The 15,173-nt window shown below is 39.6% G+C and overlaps 1 protein-coding gene across 3 annotated transcripts; it reads right to left on the bottom strand.

Moving 5' to 3' along the window:
* Nucleotides 1-1,681: 1,681 nt before the first annotated feature.
* RBM11 (RNA binding motif protein 11) lies at nucleotides 1,682-13,760 on the bottom strand. Of its 3 annotated transcripts, XM_030580032.1 has the most exons (6): nucleotides 13,326-13,408; nucleotides 11,197-11,561; nucleotides 9,242-9,414; nucleotides 6,852-6,930; nucleotides 5,102-5,195; nucleotides 1,682-3,047 (listed from the first exon to the last, which is right to left on the bottom strand). In XM_030580032.1, exons 2-6 carry the CDS (start codon nucleotides 11,301-11,303, stop codon nucleotides 2,715-2,717), a joined length of 786 nt encoding a protein of 261 aa, XP_030435892.1. In that variant the 5' UTR covers nucleotides 11,304-11,561; nucleotides 13,326-13,408; the 3' UTR covers nucleotides 1,682-2,714. The 3 variants fall into 3 exon arrangements, with proteins under 3 accessions (XP_030435892.1, XP_030435903.1, XP_030435912.1); XM_030580043.1 differs by lacking the exon at nucleotides 11,197-11,561 and having other exon boundaries at nucleotides 9,242-9,404; nucleotides 13,326-13,760; XM_030580052.1 differs by lacking the exon at nucleotides 13,326-13,408 and having other exon boundaries at nucleotides 9,242-9,404; nucleotides 11,197-11,284.
* Between the last annotated feature and the right edge of the window lie 1,413 nt (nucleotides 13,761-15,173).

Consider the following 15,173-nt stretch of genomic DNA (forward strand, 5'->3'; position numbering starts at 1 on the left):
TATGACGACGATGGCTTTCAGTCCTAATGCACTGTCTGCTGCCAAAAGGCAATGAGCTGCTGTGGTGTAGCAATGCAGTCCCACGTCTGCCAGCACCCGAGACAGTCAGTTGTGCAGGCTCCAGGCTTGCTGTGGTATGGCGTCTGCACAGGTAACCCAGGAAAAAAAGGCACGAAAAGGTTGTCTGCCATTGCTTTCATGGAAGGAGGAAGGGAGAGGGGGGCCTGACACGTACCCAGAACCACCCGCAACAATGTTTTTTGCCCCATCAGGCATTGGGATCTCAACCCAGAATTCCAATGAGTGGGGGAGACTGTGGGAACTATGGTATAGCTACTCACAGTGCAACACTCCGGAAGTCGACGCTAGCCTCAGTACTATGGACGCACACTGCCGAATTAATGTGCTTAGTATGGCTGCATGCACTTGACTTTATGCAATCTGTTTCCAAAAATCGAATTATGTAAAATCAGAGTAATTTCGTAGTGTGGACATATCCTTGGTGTTTGCCTAACTCTGCTCCTGTTTGAAGTCAATGGTAAAGCTCCCTTGACTTCCACGCAAGCAGAATTAGGACAGCACTGAGAACTTTTGATAATCACACCCTAAACCTTTTGGAAAAGGTTTTAACTTCCTTTACCCATAACCCAAGCACACTTTTTCACTTGGTCTCCCCATGAACTGGGATCATATAGAACATGGTTGCAAACAAGGTCTGGTAGTGGCACCAAATCTTGTATAAAGGAGGTCAAATAAGGTGTCCAGGGCAAGGTTATGGGTTGCTGGTTATGATTATGCTGTCTATATGTGTGTGTCATTTTTGTAGTTGAAGTTATGAATGTTGGCTCTATACTGTCTGTATTTCAAACTTGTGCTATGCTTCTGGGTGACACCCCAGACAAGTTGGTATAAGCTCTGCCTAGCCTGCTTGATGACCTATTAAGGATCATCAGCTATACAGCTGACCCACTGACAGAAGGCAAATATGCCTTGTGACTCAGGAAAGTATGCAGGGACTTGCCCATTTGACTCCAAACTCCATTTTGCTGTAATTTTCAACAGTAAGAACAAAGAGGTGTTCTTACACCTGGAAAAGACTATAAAAGGCTGATGCCTCATCTCCATCTCGTCTTCAATCCTGCTTCATACCTCTGGAGGGACTTTGCTATAAACGGAAGCTCTGAACAAAGGACTGATGACCCATCCCCGCTGGGGATGTACTCCAGAGACTTAATTTGAACCTGCAGTTTATTCACTGCTACAAGCCTGAACCAAAAACTTTGCCATTACTGTATGCAATTGATTCCATTTAACCAATTCTAGCTCTCATCTATATTTTTTCCTTTTATAAGTAAACCTTTAGATTTTAGATTCTAAAGGATCGGCAACAGCATGATTTGTGGGTAAGATCTGATTTGTATATTGACCTGGGTCTGGGGCTTGGTCGTTTGGGATCGGGAGAACCTTTTTTCTTTTATTGGGGTATTGGTTTTCCTAACCATCTGCTCCCATAACGAGTGGTACTGGTGGTGATACTGGGAAACTGGAGTGTCTAAGGGAATTGCTTGTGTGACTTGTGGTTAACCAGTGGGGTAAAACCAGAGTCTTCTCTGTTTGGCTGGTTTAGTTTACCTTAGAGGTGGAAAAAACCCAGCCTTGGGCTGTAACTGATCTGTTTTAAGCAATTTGTCCTGAATTGACTCTCTCAGTTGGGTCCCGCCAGAACCAGCATTGTTACAACTTCCTTTACCCATAACCCAAGCACACGTTTTCACTTGTTCTCCCCATGTCTTGATTCATACAGTTCCTTGTTAGTTCATTAGCATTTGACTGCAAAGGAAGTTAGATGTAGTAACAAAACCAGGATTTCAGTTACTGTTATAGTTCCCATGATCATAACTTTTCCTGTACAGTAATGGAATTTTTGCATACATTCATCAAGCATCATATCTTAGCAAAGTGGGTATACGTTACATTTACACTCACTTTAAGGTCCCTTAACATTCCCAGAGTTATGTAAACAGGTCTTAGTATAAATGAAAATCAGTCCCCTATACCTATACATATGCACAGATGATTCACGTTTCCTTAACTAGTAACTTCCTAGATTTTTAGTAATTGTGTTGATGAAAAAAATAATTGAGTAAATTTAAATGTAAAAGCAAGGCAATTTGGGGAGTAGGAACTTTTCCAGCCTATGAATTATGACTCACAAGACATAACTGTTTAATCTTAAGTAATGTTCTCTCCACTTAACCAAGATAGATGAAGTTATACTTTGTACACAGTGTTTTGTGCTGGGTGCAGTATTTTCCTTATGTGTATAATAAATAAGATGTTATGGAAATTTTGTGCTTTACAATACATATAATGCACTGACTCAAACAGTACTCAGAATTCTTTTTCCTACTTCACTGATTCTAACCTGAATGCAGGTTGTGAAGGGAAACAATAGTGCTTTTGTCCTTTATTAGGAAAAGTTCAACTTTTACAATACTTTTCCTATACCTTTTTAGAAGTATTTCTTCCTCCAAATATGTTAAGATTAACTGCAATGTCAGGATACTTTACACATACTACATTTAAAAAATAATAGTCATGAATCTCGTGAATCCATTTTTGTAAAGTGCAAAAATGAGAGAGATGCTCACTCTCAAATAAAAGGAACAAATAAAAGTGCAATTAAAAAAACCTGTGAACTCAGTCACACAGTATTAGTGCCTTTTTTTCTTGATTTTACATTTACGGTATTTTTGGCCATATTCTCTTTGTTTTTTTCTGTCATTTTCCATGCTACTGTCACTATCACTAGTTTGCTGCTCTCTTTTTCTTTTACAAGCATTTTCATTAGCCAGGTATGATTCACAGTCACTCAGCTGTGGAGGAATCCACTCAAAAGAGCTTTGCCCAGCTTTAAAATCCTCAACAGGATTCATATAGGGTGGCATGGGAAAAACTGAAGATGGTGGTGGAGTCATCTGATAGTAAGCAAGCTGCTGTTCCATTGGACTGTAAACAGCATACTGCTGGGTTAAAAAATGGCTCACCTGAAAAAGCAAAAAGTCAGTTATTAGGGCTGTCAAACAATTAAAAAAATCACAATTAATTGAGAGATTAAAAAATAGTTACAATTAATCACAGTTTTAATTGCACGGTTAAACAACAGAATACCCATTTAAATTTATTATAAATATTTTGGATATTTTTCTACATTTTCAAAGATATTTATTTCAATTACTACACAGAATATGAAGTCTAGTGTTCACGTTATATTATTTTTTATTACAAATATTTGCACTGTAAAAAAGGTTAAAATAGACCATGCTTCAACTTGTGGATTGCAGTAAGAGGCATACTAATGTTTAGCATATCTGGCACATAAATACCTTGCAACACGGGCTATAACAATGCCATGTGAACGCCTGGTCTCACTTTTAGGTGACATTGTAAATAAGAAGCAGGCAGCATTATCTCCCATAAATGTAAACAAACTTGTTTGTCTTAGCGATTGGCTGAACAAGCAGAACTGAGTGTACTTGTTTTACCTTATTTTGGTTTTGAGTGCAGTTATGTAAAAAAAATTCTACATTTGTAAGTTGCACTTTCATAATAAAGAGAGTACACTATAGTACTTGTATGAGGTGAACTGAAAAATACAATTTCTTTTGTTTCTTTCTTACAGTGCAAATTTTGTAATAAAAAATAATAATAAAGTGAGCACCATACCCTTTCTATTCTGTGTTGTAACTGAAATCAATATATTTGAAAATGTAGAAAAATATCCAAAAATATTTATAATAAATTTAAATTGGTATTCTATGGTTTAACAGTATGATTAAAACTATGGTTAATCGTGACTATTTTTTAATCTAGTTAATTTGTTTTGTGTTAATCGCTTGAGTTAACTGCGATAAATTGATAGTCCTACATATTAGACTAAGTTCCAGCAAGACAAATCTTAATTTTTCGTGCACCACTGCATCTATAATGAAAATGTTAGCACCATTTTACAACTATAAATTATTACCCTTATATAACGCTCTTCCATCTTCAAAGAGCTACAAAAAAATTAAGTAATTCTATACCTTTGTAATATCTCCATTTTACAGACAGGAAAATTAAAGCAAATGTTAGACTCAATGCATCAGATTCTCTACTCCAGATAAGCAGGAACTGGGATGACAATGCAAATTATAAATGTGTGTGTGTGTGCATGCATATGCTGGGGGAAAGGGCTTGAAGCAGAAAAGCAGGTTTATGTCATCTTTGTGCTTTCCCAAATTCTAACTTTGGCCTTTGACTAAGTTAGGGCATCTCCAACATAGCTCCAGTTTATGCCTGGGGCCGTTGTTGCAGCTGGACTGCAGCGATGTTTCAGCCACGCTCTCCTAGCTATAGGATCATAAAATATCAAGGTTGGAAGGGACCTCAGGAGGTCATCTAGTCCAACCCTCTGCTCAGAGCAGGATCAATCCTCAGACAGATTTTTGCCCCAGATCCCTAAATGGTCCCTCAAGGACTGAACTCACAACCCTGGGTTTAGCAGGCTAATGCTCAAACCACTGAGCTATCCCTCCCCAATACTTTCAGCCTACCTCCAGTCTCATCTAGAGAAGCACTAGAAGTATTCCCTAGTTTAGCAGATCTACTGTCTTTAACATTGGCAGCCTAACTGGACCACAGGGCAACACAGAATCCAGCCCACAATGTTTGCTGCCTAAAGTTGAGCACTAAAATCTATATCCAGGCACCAAAATAAGCAACCTTATTTTTCAGAAGAATTTGAGGGAGCCAATGTCAGAATAGAATTAAAATTTTGGACTGGTAGCCAGGCACTCAAATTCTGATCAGGCTTCCATATTAATGTATTACACAAGCACCATGCCAGAAAACAACATATCTGATTTTTAGATTCCCTGGTATGCTAAGAATTTGTAACTACTATACAGACATACCTCTGTTATTTGGACATGGTGACTAGGAATTCAGATAATATACTCTTTAATATATGAATTATGTTGTCTTTCATTTCACACAAGTCATTTTGCTTTAACGGATGGAACAACTATTAACCAGATTTGTAACATTTATGCAAACTTACCATCTTTTGAAAGACTGAATATTCCTGAGGTAAACTATTGTTCATTGGAAAAGGAGTAATGGGAAATGGAGGACTGCCATAAGGCTCTTGATTCCTGTGAAAACAAGCATAAATATGTGAAGATGACTCTTGTCAAAGATTCCCTTTTTAAAAAAAATCAATTATTTGAAATTTGGGGATATCACATGCAGCCGACTAGATGGATGATATGTTAAAAGCTGAATAAACTTCTATTTTAAGAGCTGAAGCTCCATGACAAAATTGTGTCAAATAAAGGAACTAGAAGAGAGGATTCAGCAAAGGCCTGTTCCTGAAGGCCTGTTCCCAGAGTCAACTGAAGTCCATGGAAAGACTTACACAGACTCTAAATGACATTGCATCAAGCCCTGAGAGCTTAATTTCCCTTAATAGTTCTGCCAGAGTTTTAAACAAATGTGTTGAAGATCAAGGCTGGGTTCAGAGGTAAGCGTCATTATGATGATTTATGCTTTTGTATTCTTATGTCATTTGTACATGCATACAAACTTGAAGTTTTAAAATTATTCCATTATCACTGACTGTTTTTTTCTAAAACATGTAGTTCTAGACGGTTTTTTGTGAAAAAAAAAGTGCTCTGAAATAATTTTACATCATTTATACTTTCTTGTGGCAGAAACAAGGCATGTAAAATTCATTCTGTCTGGTCATTTTGGATTTACATAGTATCCATTCTAATCACCCAAATGTTTAAAATAATAGGATTCAGGCCCAACCACACTGGTCTAAAAAACAAGCTTGCTGACCTGTGACTAGGCGGAGGTAACACGGTCCCCAACAGCTTGACCAGCTAGCAGGGATGGAGTCAAAATACACTACAACTGTTTGTATATGTGGTATGTACACACTGATCTCAGACTCTAGTATGGGTTACAACTTTTAAAATAAAAGATGTTTCACACCAAAAGACCCCCACCTCCAATATAATACAGTAGAACCTGAGAGTTAACAAACACCTCGGAATGGAGGCTGTTTGTAATTTTGATATGTTCATAACTCAGAACAAAACACTATGGTTCTTTCAAAAGTTTACAACTGAACATTGACTTAATACAATTTTGAAACTTTATTATGCAGAAGAAAAATGGCGCTTTCCCCTTTTTTTTAGTAGTTTACATTTAACACAGTACAGTACTGTACTGTATTTTTTTTTTTTTTTTTTGGTCTCTGCTACTGCCTGATTGTGTATTTCCAGTTCCAAATGAGGTGTGTGGTTGACTGGTCAGTTTGTAACTCTGGTATTTGTAACTTTGAGATTCTAATGTAGAACCATTCAGGGTTTAGCAAATAATCAGAGACACTGAGAATTCCATGTACCATCAAACTCAGGCACAGCAACATAAACTGTACGTGTGGGGCCAAAAATAATATACCATGACCATCATTTTACAGGGTGAAATTTACTATGTTAGACATTTGTTTCCTTGAAATACTTGTAAAAGGATCCTTGATATTAAAGTGTCTCTTGCTTTACTTCTGTGAAGGCCTAATGCTGTTTCCACATACCACAATGTAAATAGACTTGGGCCTGCAGTACTTTAAAAATACATATGGGGTTTTTTTTGGTGAAAGCTATTTCAACTCCTTTTTCTCCTCACCCATTGATTGCATTTTCTCATTCGGCAGATTTCAATTAAGTGTTAAATTAAATTAAAATTAAAATAATGTAATATCTTAAACACCTTGCAGTATTTTCACAAATGTTCTCCATTACCTATATGTTGGTGAATATATGTCAACCCAGTTCTCAAAACCTTGGCTAGGGCTGTTTAACTCTGGTGAGTGGGAACTCCCTGTAAATAAAATAAAAATGGTAATATTTATTCTGTTTTACATGAAGACTATTACCTTAACTTGTTAAAAATAAACTGTCCTAAATCAGTTGGGGGAGACACAAAGCTGAGTTGGTTTTTTTTTAATAGCAAAGCACTTGTAGACGTAAATCACCATTCTACAGCAGATAAAATTCCAGAGCCTGATTGTGACCACATGAAAACATTTGCTGAACGTTCATGTGGCCCCACTTATTACTGTGGAGTTTCTTCTGATTTAACAGCGGTGTAACTGAAAGCAGAACCTGGCCCACTTTGTTGTAGAAGGTATTTCCTTAACTCATGGGTAAGTTTTTCAAAAGTGGCTAAGAGAATCAGGAGCCTAAGTCCCTTTTCAAAAGAGATGTAGGCACTTAGAAGCTTAAATCTCATTGAAAATCAATGGGACTTAAGCTCCTAAAACACTCATGCTACCCTATGCCAACAGAAAATGCTACCCTATGCCAACAGAACAGACTAGAAATCCAATAGCTTATATTTAGTACACAACACAAATTATTACCATAGTATATTTACATAATCCCACAATGTTTAAATAATATTAAGGATTCAACTTAAAGGGACAGACTTTCAACAATTAAGAATCATTTTTTCTTCTCTTCGCTTTTTGTAAATACTCTTAGTATCTTGAAAATTAGATTTCTCTAACTAGTATTTCGCTTTCTTTTTTGCCAATTGTTTATTTTCTCTTTCCTGTGCTCTTTCTGGGACTAAAAAAACTATTTTTAATTTACAGTAAACTTCACCACAGCTTTCAGAATAGCTTAACTGTAGTACTAAAGAGTCTGGACACTGTGCTCTTACAGTGGACTGTGCTGGTTTTTTCTTTTTGGTGACTCACTCAGAAGATGATTCAGTGACAGATTTTGAGTTTTCTAGAAAGACATATAGCTTATGGGGGACATTCTCTGAGACAAGTTTTAATGGACTGATTAATTTTGGAAATAAACTGCTGGAAAGTGTTCATCTTAAAAAAAGTACAATCTGAAATGCCATTCTTAACTCATCATTGGGATAGTTCTCTGACTGAGACTCAGGGGAGATGGAGACCAAATCCTGATCTCACTGAAGTCAATGGCAAACTTCACTGGGACCAATCCAAGTACCCATGCACTGATGAAAAAAATATGGGAAGAGGGTAGGAAGGAGAAGTCACACCCAGTACAGTACTTCAGCATATTTTTGTTGTTGTTTAGTCTGGCAGGCCATTATTGAGATATAAAGATAATTAATAATACATATAAATGTATATCACATATATAAATGGTTATATTTTACTGTGATATTAAAGGAAAATTATAATTTTCTATTTCTGAAAGCACTCACCTATGTATTTCAGTGCATTCTCTCTCCCATTAAATTTCACCATTTGAATGTCAAGTTTCTTTTCTATCATTTTTGACAGACTGACTTTCCATTCACAGTAATTGTATCCAACAGAATTAAGTAATAAATGATTTTACTGTGTACAATACCTTTATATTTTAGATTCTGTATGAAAAAATGGCTAGCAAAGACTGCATCTACATTAGCAAACTTTATCACTGTAACAAACCAATGGTAAGGAACGGTGTAGGCTGTAGTTTCAACAGGATGCCCAGGTTAATACTGCAATGTTTGGATTGCAAACACTGCAGGAAGATTCTTATTTGTTTTGTAATTGTTTGAAGTGAAGTTATTTTCATATATGTTAGTGGAATCTACTAGTCACAAGTTTACAAAAGTTTGGGTTTTATTTTCTTAAATTGGGTTCAAATTTTAATTCTGTGTTTGACAGTACCCTTTTAACCACATTTTCTATTTTTTTTTAAAAAGTAAAACAACTTGGCAAGCAAACATGTGATAAAATACTTTACTGTAAACATTTTCAGCCAAGTTCCACTTTCAGTTACACTGGTGTAAATTCAGAGTGACTCTACTGTCTCCAAATTTACATTGGTGTGATCAGAATTTTTTGCCATCTTGTTGTCCTCACTGTATTCTCTCTGATACCTTACAAGTTACGTTCTAAATCCCCTGGCCTTCCTTATTAAAATTAAAAACAGAAATATTTGATCTTGCTATATGAATACAGACAAAGTATTTCTTCTTAAGAGAACAGATCGTGCTTTGCTCACTTGTGACCCACCTCTCAAAAAGACTACAGTAAATCAAGAATTTGCATGTCACACAACTGCTAAATCCTTTCTACAATGACAGAGCAGAGCCAGAATTTCACATTGAAGGAAAACTAAAGTTGTTAATTAAATAGTTTTACAATTACTAAACCTACCAAATCGATACTGTACTTTAATTGGTCTTCCATATAAACGGATTCCATTCAGCAAAGCTATAGCATAAGGCACTGATTCTGTGTGCTTAAAGCAGACAAATCCAAAAGACTTGGGCTTTCCTTCTTTGTCCTTACATATGGTCACATTGGTTAATGGTCCAGCCTGCAAGAAACTTAAATTATTTTCTCATAAATCCTTAGTAGAGAATAGCTTTTCATTTTGTTTTGAATGTTTATTTCATTCATGAATATTTAGTAATGTTCAGACCTATGCAAAATGCAAGCATGTGATATTTAAGATTCCCTACATCATTTTGACTATGCACGTCATTCTTTACTGACTGAATCCATATAGCTCCAGACCTGGGGCTCTTGCAAGTAAAGGTCAGCTGTGCATGTGTTTCAAGGTAACAAAACATCTAATTGATGTGTGGTTATCATTGGTCCTGATCACCCCACTCTCAGTTTCTCTCTTTATCTCTTTAAATTATACATTATTTGTGGCAGAAACTGTCTTATGTCTGAACACCAGCTAGCACAATCCTGATAGGAACCTTTGGTTGCTGCTAGTGCAATTCAAATCGTGAGTAATACCAGCTACATGTAACTAGGTCTCCATCTATGTTGCAGCTTGCATAAGTTCAGGTAACAAGTAACATTATTCAGTTTTGATCAGCTACTTAAAAAAAAGCTGTGGTAGGAATAGCAAGCTTAGGTAGGTGGTTCCACTGATATCTGTAATTGAAATAATACAAAAAAAAATCAATCAGTTTTCACTCAAACATTGCCCACCTGTCATCACAAAAATGTAACAAAGAAAAACAAGGGGCACTGACAACCATTACGGATAAACGGTAGCTTATATTAAGCATTAGGCCCACATGTCTCCACAGAGGAGAGACCCATCTCTGCACCACTTGAACCATTTCAGTACCGGATAAGCATTTTTTTAGAAGAACCAAGTTCAAAGTGATCATGCTTCAAGAAATGCTGATTCCTGAATTTCAAATAAGTAGTAGTTTTCATAATACAGCATCCAAGACAATCAGCCTTCAGTACAAAAGAGAAGAATGAACTAGTATTTTAGTCAGTGAATCAGCATTTCCTCCTGAGATATCCTCCACTTCTAAAATGTCGATTCGGCAGAGAGAGAGGAAATGGCAAGAGGAGCCCTCCTACCACAGGCCAATAATGCTTAAGAGTGGTCATACTACAGTTTGCTCATTTGTAGGGGGGACACATATGTCACCCCATTGCTGTCTTGGATTGGTCAAATTGCTGTTCAGTTCACTAGGTGGGGTCATGAAGCAACTAACTAGATGTCCAAATTACTATTATACAGCTACTGGACTTTTGGTCTTAAATGAGTGGCTGGTTGGAAGTACTGATGATGAAATGAAGTTTCAGGTAAGAGCCAAAAAGCCCTAAAAAATCATGTACTACTTGAGGCCAGGTAGCATTCTGTGTGCCTGGCTTTTCAGCAATTGTAAACCTGCTCTTCCTGCACAGACTGCCAGAGGCTTATATTTTCAAGTATATGCACAGGCTAAATGGAGAACACTAGAGCACAAAGAAAAATGAAATCAATCCTAGCTTTTCTGTATTTCTACTTAATGTAATACTCAGCATTTTAGATGATCATTAGCAAAAAGCAAAATCAGAATTTGTCTGTCTAGGAAACTGATCCTTGGTGCTGAGCTGACAGTCATGTTATCCACTCCATATTATCACACAGAAGACATTAAGAATCCTTATTAAGGACATTAGGAAATCTTGATTAATGTAATCTGATTGCAATGCACTGTTGCGCCAGTTATCTATGAATTGAGACTAGATTAAATAAGATGACTGCACACACTTCTTCTGAAAATAAAAAGTTTAGAAATAATTTTTTTCAGAAAAAAATGGAGAATACGAATGATGAAGGTAAATATGAAGGAACAAAAATAATGTACCATTTTTTTTCTAATTCTATTGCTGCAGAATGATGATCGAGATAGGCAGAAGATTCAGCCCAGGCTATCCTGTGCAGGGAGTCTTCAGAAAAGTGATCTTGCATCATCAAACATCTTGAAGTATTTGTTTTTTAAAGGAAGGCACATTTCAAAGTAATGGCAACTCAGCCAGAACTTTTTCAACTCTGCTTTATTTTTTCCAGAGCTGTTTGAATCTCAAAGCAATTTTTTTTCCTAATCTGCAAGTTTCCTACAAGTATCCAGTGTGCTGCTCAAGATTTGTCTAATGCAGATTATCTGGTTCTTCAAGAACTAGTAGTAACAACCATGTGCTCTGATGATCAATCTTTTATACGTAGATCTTCCTGTTTATAAATAAAAAATAATGTTGTGCTGAGCAAAGTTACATAAATGAATAGTTATAAAAATGAAAAGAGAATAAATTGTATAACTTTTTTTTCTATGTAATGTGGTAAGAGAAAATACTATGATACAGGAAAACAGGTTTGGGAACTAAAGCTTTAGGAGTGTTTTTGGACGACGAGGTGCTACCACACTGAATTCTACAGTCTCCATAAGACAGGGGAGGACGGCATGGCAGTGGAACACATCCAGCCACAATAAAAATAAAAGTAAAGGAGCATGTATGGGGGAAGAGAGAAGGAGAATAAGGAAGAAGAAAAGACCTGCTTGGACTCTTGAGGAGGTGTATGGCTAAATAGGTATACATTGTTAGCCAGGATCAGATGACCAGGGCAGGTCATACACAAGATTAATTTCTGGGTGAAGGACTTCATGTTGGGAGTGCCATCCTATTTTTATCCCACTGGGAGAGCATGATGGACTGTCTCACTAGGGATCATGAGTTGTGCAACATGGTTTAAACACAGGGAGCAACAACAGAATGGCTACTAAGGAGAGATGAGAGGGATGCTTTTTTTCACCTCCATTTCTGGAAAAACCTAATTCAAGGATTATGAAGTAGCAGAGACAATAACAAAGGGTCAAACCTCCTATAGTAAGAAAAAGTCTAGGCCGTGATGCTTTCTTCTATAATTGGCCTGTTTATTGTCAGTGAGGGGAACCCTGATGCCAGTGAATTTCTGATGTGAACACTATACACGTGCACACACATGTGCGTTCGCTCACACACACAGATAGCACAGAAACTGATCCCTTCCTCAACTTTTAAAAGGTAACTGGCAGGGATTTAGTGCATTTCCATACACAAGCACCAAAAACATTTTAGAGAGAAAATTTAGACAACATACTTTTCACTGTGAATGGATCACATGCCTCTCCACTCTGTATTAGTTCCCACAGACCGGGGTAGCCTAAGTGTGCCCAAGGACCCAGAAGCAACCAAAGGACTATTGTCACCAACTCTTACAAATTCAATGTGTCTTGCAATAGTAGTTCTTCTTAATGCCTCTGTTTCTGAAGTCAGATGATTACACGATAATCTTAGCTTTCTCGTAACCTTTTGTGGTTTTGTGCCTTTCTAACCTTTTCTGATACAGAGAAATGCTGGAAAACATGACTCAAATGATTCAAAACTCAGAAAGCAAACTAAAAAAACCAAAAAATTTATTGAAGTCCCATGATTTGGGGGCCAGATTTACAATTTTTGAATGTTGGAGGATAAGAATACCAGAATAGACAACAGAACAGCATGGCCACCCTCCTCATAGACACGGGGCAAAGAGCTAAGGGAGGCAGCCCCCTCAGCCCCAGTCTGGGGGCTAGAACAGGACGGCACGGACTCTGTATGGGTGGAGCAGGTGGGAGCCCTGCAACACCAGACAACACAAAAACAGCTCTGGTACTGACTGTAGCCCCCTCCAAGCCCCATTACAGACACACCCCAACCTGCCCCACCCAGGGGCCCTTCCATTTCACCAGACCCCCTCCCCCTCCCCGGGTAGGCCCCGCCCCGCCCCTGGGCCAGGCCTCCACATTCCACCTGCCTCGCTACCACCAGGCCCCGCCCCCACCTTCCAGAGACCCCACCCCTGGGCCACGCCCCCACCTTCCAGGCTCCTACCAAATCCCCCCTCATTGACCCCACCCCCTTCCCAAGCTCCGCCCCCACTTGCCCGCCCATTGCCAGGCCACGCCCCGGCCGGCACCTGCAGGAAGAGCTCGTAGAGAATCTCCTCCCGCACGCGGCTCTCCAGGTTCCCTACGAACAGGGTCCGGTCCGGCTCCCCCGCCCGCCCCGGCGCGGACATGGCGGCCCAGCAGGGCGTCAGTCAGTCAGCGCCAGCGCTCCATCAGCGCCGGCACGGGGCGGGGGGAAGAGGGAGTGAACACGCACGACCGCCTGTAAAGCACCAGCCACCCGCCTCAGCAGCGCGACAGGCAGGCGTGGACGCTTTACTGGGGTTGCTAGGAGACGAGTTCCGCGCGCTGCAGCACCCAGAATGTTGCGTTTTCGAGCTCGGTTATCCAGCAACCCTTGTGCAGGCAGCGCCCCACGGCGCGGAGTTTCGCTCTGTCCAACCCCGCCTCCTGATGGAGGGGCGGGGAGACAACGGGAACCACCCTCTCCCCCCCGCCCCTTCTCTAGGACAACCGCCCCGCCCGCCAGTCGCACGCACAATGGCTTCCGGCCCCGCCCAGCGCATTGACGTCTGACGTCACCGCGCAGGTGGAGGCACCGCCCCCGGGGCTGCGCGTGATAGCTGGGCTCAGAGCGTGGCGCGCGGCCCCCGCTGGCCGTGACGGGCGGGGCCAGACCCCGACCCGCCGTGGCGCTCAGCTCCGGACTCTGACGCTGGGTAGGGAGCTCCCCGCCCCGTTGCGGTGCGCGGTCCCCAAGCAGCGCTGCAGCCTGGGCCCAGGGTGGGCAACGAGCCGCCAGGGTTGTGCTGGAGGCTCCAGCAGTGACAGATTATGTTGTGTGTCATATTCCCGGAATACATGCATCCAAACCCGGCACGCGTCCCTGGGCCACAGGCAGCCTGAGACTCCTCTCCTCTTCGTGCTGCAACAGTGGTAGCTGTGGGGAAATCGCAGGCTTTAGCTTCACTAGACGAAGCAAGTGGTGCCCAGAGACTTGTTAGTTTTGAATACGCTTTGTCATCAAGTTGCATTAGTTGTCTTTTACTTGGTGGCCTCGGTACTGCAGCCTTGTGCAAACCACTCTTCCAGTGGGGCCTCTCAGGGTGTAAGCACCCCCTGAAAATGAAAAAAAAAAAAGTCAGTTTGTGGTCCACTTGCCATTATGTAGCTCAAATAGATACGACAGTTGTTGAATAGGGTTAGTAATTGCAAATATTGAGAGGAGCCCCTTTCTTCCAGTCTGTACTAATGAAATCATATTAATCTCAATCAGCAATATAATAAGAAAGCGTTGTAATACAATTCTAAAGAAGAAAGCTCTTTGATTTGAGATTTCTGTGTTTAATTACATTTGAAATATTGCAAGGGGTACCTAGTAACGTCATGAGAGCAGTGGTATAGCTGAAGTTGGGATGATGGTTGTATTCAAACCGTCTATTTCAGGATGTACATATATTTTTTAAATCAAATAAATATGTACATTTACCTTTATGTTGCTTCAGTGTTGTTTAACAAAATAGCACATTTCCTGAAATGATCAAAGTGATCAAAAAATCTTACTCTGATAGTTTTATAAGAACTTATGCTTTGCCCTATTTATTAGTGGTTAAAATACCCAAATATTCAGTGGTGCTGAGAAGCAGGGGTTTGATTTAGCTTGGAAGATGCACTAGTGTTTTTCACTGATGCCTAGTTTATATGCTAGCAATGTGCAGTAGCTTGAGTCTTCTTGATGATCTTGCTCCAAGTAATTTGAAAGTCAGTGTGAGTTTGTGACACAATGTACCTCTGTATTCACACCCTACACACTTTTGTAATCATCTTTGTACAAAGCATGCCTTCAAAACTCATAATTTCCTGATCAGTATAGTCCTGATAAAATGTGACAATATAGTATATGAAATTATAAGATT

Source organism: Gopherus evgoodei, chromosome 1 (genome assembly GCF_007399415.2).
Source record: "Gopherus evgoodei ecotype Sinaloan lineage chromosome 1, rGopEvg1_v1.p, whole genome shotgun sequence".
Lineage (NCBI taxonomy): Eukaryota > Metazoa > Chordata > Testudines > Testudinidae > Gopherus > Gopherus evgoodei.

Bases quoted from the DNA above. Each gene is read 5' to 3' on its own strand.
- RBM11 (XM_030580032.1), bottom strand. From the start codon at position 11,303: ATGATGCAAGATCACTTTTCTGAAGACTCCCTGCACAGGATAGCCTGG. The intron at 5,196-6,851 runs GTAATGGAGAAC...TTGTTTTCACAG, and splicing joins ATATATTCACCAACATATAG to GAATCAAGAGCCTTATGGCA. The intron at 3,048-5,101 runs GTAAGTTTGCAT...TTGCTTTTTCAG, and splicing joins ATTCAGTCTTTCAAAAGATG to GTGAGCCATTTTTTAACCCA.